Here is a 15,923-nt window from a genome sequence, read left to right as displayed (position 1 = left end):
CAGGTCTACTGCTGCTGCTACACAGACGGCGTCAGAGCCACTGTACCCCACACTGTAAGTGTTGGGTGGGTCTGTGTCCCTGGGTGGGTGGGAGAGCCGAGCTTAAAGGAAGAGGCTGAAAGCAGGCACCACGATTTCAGGGGGCTGAGGGCGTTAAAGCCCCCGAAGAACCTTCCTCCTCGGGTAACAGAACGCGTACGCTAGGACCGGAGAGTAACCATAGCTGGCATCCACGCTGCGCTGGCTGTGAGCCAGATGCCACTCAAAGTGCCTGACAGGCATTAACTCATCTTCACAAGGCAGAGCGATTACTATGCCTCACTGTACGGGTGGGGAAACTGAGGCCCAGAGAGGTTCTGCAACCTGCTCAATATCACACAGGCAGTGAGCAGATTGAGCTGCGATTCAAACCCAGGGCGTCTGGGTCCACAGGCCACGCTCCTAACCACTAACCAGAACTATGTGAATACACTTCTCTACACTTGTTTTTAAATATATATTGGCCCTTTTATCAAATGAGGAGTGGGAAAATTGAAAGATGAATTAAAGGAGTTATTGGTAAGGTGTCCTGACTTAAAGAATTTTTAAAGTGTGGGCGGGGGGGTACCCTTCAGGTCTCTAATTGTCTCCTTTTTGTTCTATTTTGGTAACCCAGGAAGGTGGGAAGAGCCCAAGCAGGCTGGCTGGTAGCTGGGGCCAGGATTAGGGTGGAGTGAGAGACCTTCGGATACTTTTTTCATTGTGTATTTTGCACGTTAATTTTGACTTTTAAAGTATTGCATTAAAATAACCATCTTGATCACTGAGGTTTTTTTTCTATCCCCTTAAATTTTGCACCAGAGGTGAGGGCCTAACTCCCCTTGCCCTATAGCCCTGCTGGCGGCCCACAGGACTCTCTCAGGTGAGTGGGAGGTCACATCCACCCTTCCATCTTCAGAGCCTCATCCTTCATCCTTTCTGCTCCACCCCTCAAAGCAATCACGGCAATGAGACACTCAGTCAGTTGGGGAGGGCAAAGAGGTAGGGAGTAAGGCTTCCCAGGCAGCTCTGAGCATCCGTGTGTGTCCCACCAGCCCACTGTCCCTTTCCCGTCACTTTCCTCCGCCCACACCTAACATGCTGTGGGTTCCTGAGGCCCTGGCTTCTCTTCTCTTTCACTCTTTCCTCCTGCTCTGCGAAGGAAATCCCACCCACATCCGGGGCTTCCCCCTTTCACTGTTACTTGGTAACCACCAAGCTGACCCATCTGGGGCTGCATCCACCTCCTGCTGCCCTCCCCCGGATGTCCACGGTAATCCCACGCTCAACGTGTTAGCTTCCTATTGCTGTTGTAACAGATTACCACCCGCTCCGTGTCTGAAAACAACAAATGGATTATCTTACAGATGTTCGGCACGGCTTCGCAAGGCTGAAATCAAGGCGTCAGCAGGGCTGTGTGCGTGTATGGAGGCTCTGGGGGGTGGGCGGGAAGGAACCCATTTCCTTGCCATTTCCACCTTCTAGGGTCACCCACATTCCGTGGCTCACGACCCCCTTCCTCCATCTCCAAAGCCAGCAACACTGTATCTCTCTGACCACTCTTCATAGTCATGACTCCCTTTGATCACAGGTAAGAAAATGTCTGTTTTTATAGATCCACGTGATCACCCATGGGCCCACACCAACAACCCGGGAGCGTCTCCCCATTTTAAGGTCCTTAACTTCAGTACCTCTGCAAAGTCCCTTCTGCCATGCGAGACACAAGATGACACAGACGCCGGTGTCTGGGATTAGAACGTGACCATCTCTGGTCGGCCATCCTCCTGCTTGCCACACTCAACGTGTCCAAAATGGAAGCCTTCACCCCCTCCTGCTTCCCTCCCCCACCCGACTCTTCCTCTGAAGCCCCGTTTCCATCAGCGGTACTTCCAGATACCCAGAGGCCTGCGTTATAAAGTCTGGCCTCACCCTTTGCCCTCCTCTCTCCCTTTTCATCTCCAGCTAGTGTTGAAGTCCCGCCAGTTCTCCTTCTAGAAGTCTCCCTTCTCTTTGTACCATCTCGTGTAAACTCGCATCCATCTGTTGTCTTCACACTTGCCTGTTCTCGGATATTCTGAAGACATCACAGGTTCTCTAGACTGAGTAAGTCCCTTAACTTGCCCCCTGTCCCCCGGAGTCACCACCTCTCCAAATCCTTCTTCCACGATATCACCAGATCAATCTTTCTCGAATACACATTTCATCATATCAATCCTCAGCTTAAAACGCATCTACCGGCCCCCACGTCTTATAGAATAAAGTTCAATTTCCAACCACGACGCAGAAGGCCCTTGACTATCTGGCCCCAGACAAACGTATCCGCCTGATCTCCAACACCACACGCTGCAGCCCAGCTGTACAGAGCAAAGGGAAATTCCCCAAATTCTTCATGTTTTTCAGTATTCTGTGATTTGCCTGAGGTGTTCCTTCTGCTTGGAATGCTCTACACTCTCCCTCTGCGTGTAGAACTACTCCTCAAGATCACACTCAAAAAGCACCCTGCCTGCAGTGCTTTCCCTTTTACCCTTATATCTACGGTCCCTTAGTACCCCACAAGCTCATTGGAGCACACGTTTTAGAGCCAGACAGCCCTGGGTTCAAATCCCCACCCGACTACTTAGCTTTGATTTGGGGCAAGTTGTTTTTCTGAGTTGTGGATTCCTTATCTGCATCCATCCCATAGGATTCTTTTTTTTTCTCTCTCCCTCTTTTTATTCTCTTCTTTTTAAAATTGATTGTAATTTAAAATTACAGTCAACCCATAGGATTCTTGTGAGAGTTAAATAAGATAATGTATGCAAAGCACCTATCACAGTGCCTGTCTCAAGGTTAGTACTCAATGAATGGCAACTGTTATCATTCACATATTTACTATAATCCCCCATTATATATTTCTAAGTGTGTGTCCATTAGAAGACCATGAGACTCTTGGGGAAATAAAAAGCCACGTCGGAAGGGCCATATCATAAGTGCTTTTTTCCTTGCCGTCTAGCACAGCACCTGGCATTCAATCAATAGTTGTTCAGTGAATGGGTCAATGGATACATGGACGGTTGAAAGGATAAACGACCGCCCATAGAAATGAGCAAAACAAGTCCTTTGGCAACCCATGGATTTGGGGAAACTTCTTAGAGAGGTGGAGGTGTTTCTTTCTCACCTTTTACCTGGCAATCTCTTGCTCCAGATGCGAGCTTGTTCTTCCACACATCCATGCAACTGATAGTCCCCTGGTGGCCATTGAAGATGCGTTTGCAAGCCCCACTCTTCAGATCCCAGTATCTGCAGGAATCAGGCCAAAAAAAATAATAATAATAAGTTTTTGAGATTTTCTGAGGGCCCAAGGGATCAGACGGTATAGAGTTCAATAGGGAGTTGGAAGGCAGCAGAGTTTTATGACCAAGGCCTGGATCTGAATCCCAGTTGCAGGGCCTATTAGCTGTAACTTTGGGAAGGTTACTTAATTTCTGAGTAAGCTTCATTTCCCCATTGATAAAATGGAGATGATAGTAATAGTAGTTACCTCACAGGGTTTTTGGGAAGAATTAAATACACTAACATAGTGACTGTCAACCGGGGTGATTTATACCCCCAGGGGTGATTTCCATCCCCTGTGACAATGTCTGCAGGCATTTTTGGTTGTCACAAGTTGGTAGGGAGGTGCTATTGGTATCTAGCATGCAAGGTCCAAGGACGCTGCTAAACATCCTACAATTCACAGGATGACCCCCCACAGGGAGAGTTTTCCAGCCCCAAATGTCAATGCTTCTGAGGTTGAGAAACTCTGCAATAATGCATGTAACACTAGAACAATGAGCAGTGAGTAGAAAATAATTGATAACTGTTAGCTCGTATTAGGTGGAAGGGTCCCTAGAATGGTCACCAGGCTCAGAATCCGTGGCACTGATTCAGTGGTAGAGCTGACCTTCAAACAAGAACAACACAACAATTGACCCAGAGCCACTAGAATATTTTATGTGCATTTCTAAAGCATATCTAAGAGATAACGTGGGAACGTGTATGAGTCACACTGTTTTTTTGTTTGTTTGTTTTTGTCTGTTTTTTGGCCACGCAGCTTGTGGGTTCTTAGTTCCCTGACCAGGGACTGAACCGGTGCCCTTGGCAGTGAAAGCACAGAGTCCTAATCCCTGGACCGAAAGGTAATTCCCGGAGTCACACTGTTTTTTAATATGCAAACCTGCCTGAGGTTTCTCAACTATCATTAATACTGACTTCCACTTCAGCCAAATGCCTTTATGACAGTACAAAGTATCAATATAATGTCAAGATGGTGGGCTCCGGAGCCAGGCTGCCTGAGGTCCAATCCCAGGTCCATCACTTACTAGCTGTGTGATCTCGAATAAGTTACTGAATCACTCTGTACCTCAGTTTCGTCATCTGTAAATTGGGGATAATAATGGTACTTACCTCATAGTTATTATGAGACTTGGCACATAATAAATGATTAGTAAATGGTTTTTTTGGTTCTGTTTTTCTTTAGATTTGTTAGGCTTTTCCTTCTAATATTCCTAAAGGTCCTATGGCTTTACCTGCTCGTCAGAGCCTGCTCCGCACCCACAGTGCGTTCAACAATGTCCCACTGGTCTGAAAAAAAAGCATTTTTTTTTAAATTTCTTTTTGGCTGTGTTGGGTCTTCGTTGCTGCACGTAGGCTTTCTCTAGTTGTGGCGAGCAGGGGCTACTCTTCGTTGTGGTGCGCAGGCTTCTCATTGCAGTGGCTTCTCTTGTTGCAGAGTACGGGCTCTAGGCCTGCGGGCTTCAGTAGTTGTGGCACGTGGGCTCAGCAGTTGTGGCTCATGGGCTGTAGAACGCAGGCTCAGTAGTTGTGGCGCACAGGCTTAGTTGCTCTGCGGCATTTGTGATCTTCATGGACCAGGGCTCGAACCTGTGTCCCCTGCATTGGCAGGCGGATTCTTAACCACTGTGCCACCAGGGAAGTCCCAAAAAGCATGTTTTGAACTTCTGTTTCTAGCAACATGGCCAACCACATGTCCAGGTTGTCTTCGTAATTCATGCAGAAAAGGTATTGATATTTGAGAAACACTTTCAGAAAAATAGGAATGGAAGGGATTTCCTTGCCTTAGCAAACTTATAAAAGAAAGTCATAATGGCAAACATTATGCTTAATGGAGAAAAAACAGATGTACTCCCTTCAAAAAGGGGAAAAAGATAAAGATGGCTTTCACAGCTACTGTTTAACTGTAAGGCCAAGGCAAAGTTAGAATGAAAGAAAAAGAAAAAAGTGTAAGTTTCAGAAAAGAAGATAATATATTGCCATTATTTCAGTTGATGAGATCATCTACATGGAAAAACCAAACCAACATACATACTTTGAGGTTAGCAAGAGAGGTTCGCAAGGTTGCTGGATACAAGATCCACCTATAAAAATCAATACCATTTCTCAATACCAGCAATAACCAACTTTAAAATATAAATGAAAATAAGATACCACTCAAAATAGCAACAAAGTTATAAAGTTTACAAGTATTAAGTAAGACTACACAAGACTTTTATAAAGAAAAAGTTTTAAGTTCTAAGAAAGAACAAAGAAATGAATGTGTTGCCCAAATTGTTTATAAATTCAATGCAACTCCAATTGAAAGTCTAGTTAGATTTTTCAAGTCGGTAAACTTACCCTAAAAACTCAAAAAATATATACCATAGCTAAGTTATATAAAAAAAAGGAAAGTGAAATGTAAAACTTGCCCCACCATCACATATGAAAACATCAAAAATAACAACAACAACTTAAAAAAAATCTTTAAAACAAAACAAAACAGGGTAGTCCCAATCAGAATCCTAGCAAGTTATTTTGCGGATATTGAAAACTCATTCTGAAGTTTATAGGAAGAAGCATGAGACCCAGAATTGCCAAAACAATATTGAAAGAGGGGAATAATGTTGGAGAACTGACACTACCTGACTTCAAGACTCACTACAAAGCTATAGTACTTAAGACAGTGTGGTATTGGTGAAAGAATAGACAAATAGATCAATGGAACAGAACAGAGAACCCAGAAACAGACCCATGTAAGCACAGTCAACTGATTGCAAAGGTAATACAATGGAGCAAAGAGAGTCTATCCAACAAATGGTTCTGGAACAACTGGACGTCCACATGAAAAAAAAAAAAAAGAAGAAGAAGAAGAAAAAAAAAGAATTTAGCTACAGACCTTACATCCTTCACAAAATTTAACTCAAAATGGATCACGGACTTAAACATAAAACACAAAACTATAATATTCTTAGATGATAACATAGAAGAAAACCATGACCTTGGGTATGGCAATGACTTTTAGATACAACACCAAAGGCATGACCCATGAAAGAAAGAATTGATAGACTGGACTCCATTAAAATTTAAAATAGCTACTCTGCAAAAGATAATGTCAAGAAAATTAGAAGACAAGGCACAGACTGGAAGAAAATATTTGCAAAGGACACATGTGATAAAGGACTATTATCCAAAATACACAAAGAACTCTCAGAACTCAACAAAAAGAAAACAAACAACCAAAACAAAAACTAGGCAGAAGAGCTAAATAGACATTTCTCCAAAGAAGACATACAAATGGCCAACAGGCACATGAAAAGATGCTCAACATCGCTAGTTATTAGAGAAATGCAAATCAAAACCACAATCAGGTATCACCTCACACCAGTCAGAATGGCCATCATCAAAAAGTCTACAAGTAATAAATGCTGCAGAGGGTGTGGAGGACAGGGAACCTGCCTACACTGCACTTTTCCACAGTGCAGCCACTATGGAAAACAGTATGGAAGTTCCTTTAAAAAAGCTAAAAATATGGGCTTCCCTGGTGGCACAGTGGTTGAGAGTCCGCCTGCCAATGCAGGGGACATGGGTTCGTGCCCTGGTCCGGGAAGATCCCACGTGCCGCGGAGCGGCTGGGCCCGTGAGCCGTGGCTGCTGAGCCTGCGCGTCCGGAGCCTGTGCTCCGCAACGGGAGAGGCCACAACAGTGAGAGGCCCGCGTACCGCAAAAAAACAAAACAAAACAAAACAAAACCTAAAAATAGAGCTACCATAGAATCCAACAATCCCGCTCCTGGGCATATATCTGGAAAAAATGAAAACTCTAATTCGAAAAGATACATGCACCCCAATGTTCATAGCAACACTATTCACAATTGCCAAGTCATGGAAACAACCTAAGTGCCCATCAACAGACAACTGGCTTAAGATGATGTGGTATATATATATATACAATGGACTATTACTCAGCCATGAGAAAGAACAAAATATTGCCATTTGCAGCAACATGGATGGACCTAGAGAATGTACTTAGTGAAGTAAGTCAGATGGAGAAAGACAAATATTATATCACTTACATGTGGACTCTAAAAAATAATAAAAATGAATCTATATACAAAACAGAAACAGACACACAGACATAGAAAACAAACTTATGGTTACCAAAGGGAAAAGGGAGGGTAGGAGGGATAATTTAGGAGGATGGGGCTAACAGATTCAAAGTACTATACATAAAATACATATACAACAAGGATTTACCATATAGCACAGGGAACTATATTCAATATCTTGTAATAACCTATAATGGAAAATAATCTGAAATATATATATATGTATGTATTTCAGCTTACCGTACACCTGAAACTAACACAATATTGTAAATCAAATATACGTCAATTTTTTTTAATGGGCCAAAGATCTTAACAGACATCTCACCAAAGAAGACATCCCAAAAAGATACTCCACATCTCAGGTCATCAGGGAAATGCAAAAAAAATAACAACACACCACTACACACCTATCTGAATAGCCAAAATCCAGCACACTGACAACACCAAATGCTGGTGAGGATGTGAAGGAACAGGAACTCTCATTGATTGTTGGTGGAAATGCAAAATGATGCGGCCACGTTGGAAGACAGTTGGAGGTTTCTTACAAAATTAAACATACTTTACCGTGTGATCCAGCAATTGTTCTCCTTGATATTTACCCTAAGAATCTGAAAACTTATGTCCACACAAAAAACTTGTAAATGGATATTTATAGCACCTTTACTCATAACAGCCAAAACTTAGAAGCAACCAAGATGTCCTTCAGTAGATGAATGAATAAATAAACTGTGGTCCATCCGGAAAGTGGAATATTATTCAGCCTAAGGAAGAAATGAGCTATCAAGCTATGAAAGGACCCAGAGGAGCCTTAAATGCATATGACTAAGTGAAAGAAGCCAATCTGAAAAAGCTACGTATTGTATAATTCCAACTATATGACATTTTGGAAAAGGGAAAATTATGGAGCCAGTAAAAAGATCTATGGTTGTCAGGGGTTAGGGGGAAGCATGAATAGGCAGAGCATAGAGGATTTTTAGGGCAATGAAAATACTCTGTATGATACTATAATGATGAATACACGTCACTATATATTTGTCCAAATTCACAGAATGTACACCACCAGCCATGAACCCTAAGGTATATTATGGACTTTAGGTGATTATGATGTGTCAGTGAAGGTTCATCAAATGTAACAAATGTACTGCTCTGATGGGGTATCTTGAGAATGGGGCAAAGGGTATATGGGAAACCTTTGCACCTTCCTCTCAATTTTGCTGTGACTCTAAAACTGCTCTATAAAAACTATCTTTTTTAAAAAGGCGGTTTTGATGCAAGAACAGAAAAACAAGCCAACAATACTGTATTGTACGTTTGAAAGTTGCTGAGAGAGTAGATCTTGAAAGTTCTCATCACAAGAAAAAAAACTGTCACTATGTGTAGTGATGGATATAACTAAATTCACTGTGGTAATCATTTTGCAATACATGCATATATCAAATCATTATACCGTACACCTAAAACTAACACTTTATGTCAATTATACCTCAATAAAAAATTTAAAAACTCATGCACATGGGTACCAGGAGACACATCCAGGAATGTCTGTGGCAGTTCTCTTTGAAAGAATAAAGAACTATAAACAATGCAAATATCCACCAACAGAAGAGTACATAAACGAGCTATGATGTATTCATCTAATAAAATACTGTATCTCAGTGAAAATAAATTAATTACTGCTACCTACATCCTACAAATGAACCTCAAAATCACAGTTCAGTGCAAGAATCAAGTACAGATGAACTTTTAAGATACAATTCCATTTATGTTAAGTTCAAGAATGGACAAAAGTAACTAATATATCGGCGTATATATAAATAAGTAGCAAAACTATAAAGAAATACAAGGGAATAATTAGTATAAAATTCAGGATAACATTACCTCTGGTTGGGAGGAAGAAAGAAGGAATAAGAGAAAGGCACATAGGGGATTTAGGGAATGGTAACACCCTATTTCCTGGCCTGAGTAATGAGCACATGGGTGTTCATTATATTGTTTAAAAATATACATATATATATATATATATATATATATTTAACACTATTTGGTTTCCATACCCACAAAAAACTACTTTCCCCTGAAGAAATCTATAAAAATATATATAAATTATGCCTTCACCTAATAATGCTAAAGAAAATACTTTTTGAGTCACAGCCTTCAGCTAGAAAATAGATCTGATAATTGCTATACATCTATCTCACCCAAAGTTTAAACAATATACAAATTTTTGGTTTTTATCTTGCCAAAAAAAAAAGTGGGTTATTCTAAAAGTCAGTGTAATTTAGGATAACTTTTGCATAAATACAAAAAGGTAAAAGCATGCATGCTCTTTCCACAAACTGCATTTAGGCCTCAGCAGGCTGGGGACCACAGCTTTCTTGGACCACTTACCTGATACTCAGGTCGTAACTCCCGCTCAGGAGAAAGTTTTCCTCCTCACACAAGAAGAGGGTACGGACACTCCCAGTGTGGCCTCGGAACTTGACAGGTATCTGTTTTATCTGTACGATGTCCAGAAGCTGGATCTTCCGATTGGATGACACAGCTAACAAATGTCCCCCAGAATAGTGGACGACTCTGTTTCGGTCCCACCTGAGTTGCCAGAAAAAGGATGATCCGTGGAAAGAAGAGTTAGTGTCCTTCCTAGAACTCACTTAGCACAGTGCCTTTCACCTGCAGCAATACTATAATGGAAAATACAGGGCCTTCCAACAAGGGATATAGCAGAAGGCAAGGCCTAATGTTAATGGTTCCTGATGGATCCCCACCTCACACCATAACAAAAATCCATTTCAAACAGATTTAAAACCTAAACACAAAAGGCAAAACTATTTTAATAATTTCTGCTAATGTATGATAAATCATCAAGACACAGAACAGAGCATGCAGAATTTCCCACCTTATTTGACCACGGAAACCTTTTTTCATGGAAAACCTCAGAGGAACACACTTGGGAAGCCCTGTACCCACTGCATGTCCCATTGTTGGTTTTTTGCTGTTTTCCTTTTTTCCCTTAACCAATATCCAGTGAGCATATATTAGGGGCAAAGTCCTGGGATAATAGGTGCTAATGGGAAATACAAAGATAGATGAATAAGATATGAATGGACCTTGCCCTCAATGAGCTTACAGTCTAACAAAACAGGGTGAGTTGAATTAATTTTCCAATCATAAGATTATTAGCAAATAGGTAAAATATGAGCAGGATGACCAAATAATTTATTGTCCAAACTGAGTTTTTTTATTGTGAAAGGGGACACTATTGTTAATTATTTGAGGACCACAGAGTAAAATCGAATTGTTTCAGTAAACAGGGATATAAAGTCACTCTAAATATGAGAAGCAATTCCTGACGTTTTTGTCCTCATTCCATTTGTCCTATCTAGAGTTCAACCAGTCACCTTCTCTTCTAAAGAGCACGTATCACCATACTATCTATAAAATCTCAGCTCTGCCTTTTCCCATCTGCTCTGTCTTCCCCCTACTGGCTGGTCAAGAAGCAATGTTAGTAAGGTTCACAGACAAAAATAGAACAATGATGGTCTTCACAGAACTTTATGAGTAAAGAGTGAAGTCCTAGGTCTAAAGTATGGAAGAAAGTTGCCTATTAAAGGGTCTTCTTACGGCATATTCAAACGATGCCACACTAGGTAGTTATCATAAATACCATTTTCATGTTTAACATGGAAAGACATTCACAGTACCTTGCCAGAGTGAGTTACAGAACTATGTATAGCATAGCCCCCTTTCTACTTAAAATACGTATTTATAGAGGCAAAGAAAAAGTTCTAGGGTAGACATCGATATGAATGGTAGTCATCTCTATGTGACAAGATTGTAGGAGAGCTTTCCTTTCCTCTATACACTTCCTGGCATTTTTTGGATTTTTTTTCCAGTAAGGATATATTACTTCTAAAATAAGAATTAAACAATAAAGATGTTTTTTAAAAAGATTTCATGCCTGTGAATTGTGCAAAAGCTTGCTGGTCAGTGTACAGAAAATTTATAAGGGGAGAGCGACCTCCACCCAATGCCAAGAATGGTGCAAACATCAAGCACCTATTCTCCAAATGGGATCTCATGTGGGTGTGAGGCTGGGGCTTGAGGTGAGGAAGGACTGCCTTTCCAAGTGAGCAAAGGTCATGGGAGTCCTCAGATGCCCGTGTGGGTAGTTCAGGGGTCCCTGGAGACCTGGGCTCTGACCACAGTACCTACACGTCAGAGAGAATGCGGACGTTATAAGTGCCACAGAAGACATTCCTCTCCTCCATCTGCACCTGCTGAGTTTCCTGGTTCTGGTATGCGGTCCACAGGTTGTAGTCATTCTAACAAGGGAACACTTACAGTCAAAGGACGGCAGCAACCTGACCCCAGACACACATCCCTATGACTCTCCCATGGCGAGGGTACAGGGGCCCAAGAGCTCCTTCTCTTCAGGCTGTGGCCACTGCTATGTGGTGATGGGGAGGGACCCGTGAGCAAAAGGAACCCTTGGGTGAGAAAATACTGAGTTGAAGGTCCTGACCCTTCTTCTACCTCTGATTCTGTGAACTTCCGATGCTGCTGATAGCACAACTTTTCCAAAAATGAGCTCACGACCAGGATGCACACAAAATAAAGTCACCGGTGCCCACTTCACAGAAGCCGGGGTTTCGAGTTCCTGTTGTGTGTGCACGAGACAGTACAGAGCGTACTCGTGGGAACTCAAGTCACATGTGAAATTCCTGTTGCACGCTCTAAGCACTTGTGTGTCAAAGTTTTCATTCATCTGCAACCTTCATTTCTCCTTACAGCTGCCTCACAAAGTACATCACTTGCCCCACAAAGTATTCCCACCATTTTACAGATGATGCATCTGAGCCTCAGAGAGGGGAAATCAATTTTATCAGGTCTCAACAGGGGTGTTCCCCGTCCCTTTCCAACATTCCTTCCTCCTTCCTTCCCTCCTTCCTTCCTTCCTTCCTTCCTCCTTCCCTTCCTTCCTTCCCTCCTTCCTTCCTCCCTCCTTCCCTTCCTTCCTTCCCTCACTTCCTTCCCTCCTTCCTTCCTCCTTCCCTCCTTCCTTCCTTCCTCCTTCCTTCCTTCCCTCCTTCCTTCCTTCCCTCCTTCCTTCCTTCCTCCTTCCTTCCTTCCCTCCTTCCTTCCTTCCTTCCCTCCTTCCTTCCTTCCTCCTTCCTTCCTTCCCTCCTTCCTTCCTCCCTTCCCTCCTTCCATCCTCCCTCCCTCCTCTCTCCCTCCTTCCCTTCCCGCCTTCCTTCCTCCCTCCTTCCCTCCCTTCCCTTCCCTCCTTCCTTCCCTCCTTCCTTCTTCCCTCCTTCCTTCCTTCCTTCCTCCCTCCCCACTCCCTCCCTTCATCACACACTTTCTGAGTAGCTATGGCCCTCCAGGGATGCTAAACTCTGGTATAGATGACTCAACTGGAATTCCAGTTCCAGTCTTTTTCCCAGCCTCATTTTCTTCAACCTCAAAAAGCAGGAAATAGCAATCACACTAACAGGAAACCGATAAGACAAGGTGAGTTTATGATGAAAGCAAAGAGGACCACAGCACGACGTCTGTGTCTGGGGACCTGTCTTCCTTCCCAACCTCAGCCTTCTCTTCCATGCCTGTCCACTCTTCCTCAGCCCATCCTCCTTCTCGATCTTTCACTAGGTCCCGACGTCCACATAGAAGTCTCTCCCCAGAAGAATCCATCAGCCTGCTCCCCCTCGCGTGTTCAGGCAGCTCTGATATCCTGCCGTGAATTAAACGAGGCTTCCCTGGCTTCTCACAGTCCAGGTTGGAATTCCTTGGCTCTCGCCTACCCACTGAGCTTTGAGAGCCTGGAGGCTACTCGGTGGAGTCGATGGGGTGAAAAAGATCTGGGTTCGAATCCCAGCTCTGCCATGACCAGCCAGGAGACCTTGGGCAAGTATTCTAACAGCACAGCCTCATTTCCACACCCACACACTGGGAGCAACGCTGTCCACCCGACCCGTTGTGAGGACCAAGTAGATCAAGGAGATCACGGAAATCAAGCACAGGCAGTACCCGCTGTAGCCACCACCCCCGGAAGCACTCGCCACTCGCCTCGGCCTCTTCCCAGCAGCCCGCTCTCTGCTGAGTCCCACTGCCTCCCTACCGGTCTCCATATCTTTACCTGTTTCTCTTTCTTTTCTTAAATTAATTATACATTTCTAAGCAGCAAACACTGTCCGGGTAGTCCTTGTTTGTCTGGCAATTACTAGCTACATCACCTAAGGAAGAAGGGTGCTGGCTGTGTTACACTTAACAGAACGACGGGCTTGGAAAGAGCGGGTCAGCCTTGAACTTATGTCTCTTTCCCTCCAGTGGAGGCCTGACACTCTGTTTCTTCTTCTATAAAATGAGTGGAGGGGCCAACTCAAAGATTTCAAAAATTGCAGGCCCACAAATGTGCTTTCTTTGGCCCATGTAGTTTTGGGGTTTTTTTTAATGCTTTTAATTGGTTGCCTGCATTAAAGAAAAGCAAGAGTTGTCCCGTGATAATTCAGATTTCTCACTTCCCTTGAAAGCTCAGGCAGCCTGGGAAGCCGGGGTGCACAGTCTCCCGTGGCAATGCTCAGCTGGACCTGAGTATTGACTGGACCCCCCAGAGTCACCACGGTCCCATCATCCTGCTGCCCTCCCCGCCCCCCTCCCTCCTTTGTGTCACCAGAACGGCCTCTACAGACATAAGAACTGGACCCTTCTCTTTCTCAACTTCTAATTGAAACTGCACAGTCTTCCTATGAATAGATTTCAAAATAGAAGGCCCTTGAGCAGAGAGGAGGTGACAGGAGTCCAATGGTCTGGAGAACGACCACCACGGCTGAATGGGCAGAACCCAGAGCTCAGAGTCTCCCATCTGAAACACGGCACTTTTTTTGTTACTACCCAAGGTTTTGTAGAGAGGTCTGAGGCTAAGTAACGCTCTCCTTCCGTCCTAGAACCAGAATGAACCTGGAAGTGAAAGGTCGGAAAGCTTAATTCATTCTGGACCCTGGACGTTTGGGGACGGCCCTAGCCCTGCCCTCATGTCCTCAATCCCGAGCGACAGACCCCCCTGCAGCCTCTCAATGCAGGGACAGAGGTGGTGAGGAAAACCCCAGCGATCCTGACATTGCTCCTGACTCTGAGCTCCCCGCTAGACGACAGATGCCATGGACACAGGACCTGACGTGGGAGCTGCAGTCAGGAAGAACCCTGAGAAGACAACCATATCAGCGCCCTCATTTAACAGAAGAGGTAGTTAAGGCTTAAGGAGAGAAAGTCGCCCCCTTAAGGACACACAGCACCCAACTGTGGTCTCCCTTAGGGAATGTTAGGGAATGTAGGGTCTCCCATATCCTACATCTGTATGCTCTGTGCTACACCCTCCCATACCTTATATCCATATGCTCTAACCTACAGCCTCCCATATCCTACAGTCATATGCCCCACCCTACATCCTCCCATATCCGACATCCGTATGTGAGGGCCGAGTCTGGACTTCAGCCTTCAATGGCCAGTAGGAAACGACGCCCACAGTCGCTTGCCCCAGGTGCCATTGGAACCCACCTTCGTTCTCAGTTTCCGTTTCGGATTTTTCACGCATAGGTGCTTCCCGTCATCCGCCATCTTAGGAACTGGGATAGTAACCTTGTTGGCGTAAGTAGGGTCTATTCCCCTGGTGTAGGACCCCTGGGGGAAAAGAACCGAAAATGGCTACTCTTAGTTCTTACACTCCAAGAGGAGGGGAAAAACTAGTGTTTGGCAAGATCTGAAAGATGGGTTAGTTCTGGGCAAGGAAGGCCTGGGCCTGGCCAGCTAGGCCAGTGGTGTGTGTAGACTGGCTGAAGGAGGGTAACACCCACCAAACATCCGGAGAGGGACCAGCGAGGATGGTGGGCAGTTCCCAGCTTCCAGCATGTCCCCTGGCTCAAGGCCTCCTCTCCCTCTGCTGGGAAAAATCCAAGCTACCAGGAACCCATGATTTAGGGTCAGGCTTCTGGCAAGAAACAGAAGTATGAATACCAGAGATGGTTACTATCCAGGGAAAACTGCATTTTAACCTAAAAAATACTCTGTGGCTCTGTAAACATCTGTGTACACGAGGCTTTCTTACATGGCACAAGCTGCAGTATGGCTGCCTGGGGAAAGTTCCCCGCTCTGTGAGGCGCCGGAAAGGCTCTGCCTCTGTCTTGCCAAGAGGTTTCTATACACGTCATCCCTGCTAGATGCACCAACAAGGGGAGAGTAAATGGGGATATCGGGAGTCCGGACAAAAAGGCAGTTGAGGAAGCAGCAGGAGGCCAGCTCAGGGTCTACCGCAGATGGAAAGGCTGGTGCAGACATGAGGCTGGTCTACAGCTGTCCCCTCCCAAAGAAAGTACCTGCAGTACGGTGATCTGGTGCTGGATGAAAGACTGCATGGACAGGTCGGTCCTGACCTGCTGTGCCAGCACTGCCCAGTGCTGGCTCACGAACACACACCTGTTCAGGCTGTTCTTATCCAGCATACCTGGAAAAC

At 44.4% G+C, this 15,923-nt stretch overlaps 1 protein-coding gene across 3 annotated transcripts in view; it reads right to left on the bottom strand.

Annotated features, from left to right (window-relative positions):
- The window catches only part of FBXW10B (F-box and WD repeat domain containing 10B), a 35,865-nt gene that overhangs the window by 15,575 nt on the left and 4,367 nt on the right, over nucleotides 1-15,923 (bottom strand). For 2 of the 3 annotated variants that reach the window (XM_079903859.1, XM_079903857.1), the window contains 5 exons: nucleotides 15,787-15,914; nucleotides 14,972-15,094; nucleotides 11,630-11,739; nucleotides 9,806-10,006; nucleotides 3,176-3,297 (listed from right to left, as the gene is read on the bottom strand). In XM_079903859.1, coding sequence (XP_079759985.1) covers nucleotides 3,176-3,297; nucleotides 9,806-10,006; nucleotides 11,630-11,739; nucleotides 14,972-15,094; nucleotides 15,787-15,914 — 684 coding nt within the window. Of the gene's footprint in view, nucleotides 1-3,175; nucleotides 3,298-9,805; nucleotides 10,007-11,629; nucleotides 11,740-14,971; nucleotides 15,095-15,267; nucleotides 15,581-15,786; nucleotides 15,915-15,923 lie in introns of those variants that run through there. The other variant, XM_079903858.1, reaches the window with a different exon arrangement.

Source organism: Stenella coeruleoalba (assembly GCF_951394435.1).
Source record: "Stenella coeruleoalba genome assembly, chromosome: 19".
NCBI lineage: Eukaryota > Metazoa > Chordata > Mammalia > Artiodactyla > Delphinidae > Stenella > Stenella coeruleoalba.
This window is presented reverse-complemented; position numbering and strand designations above follow the sequence as displayed.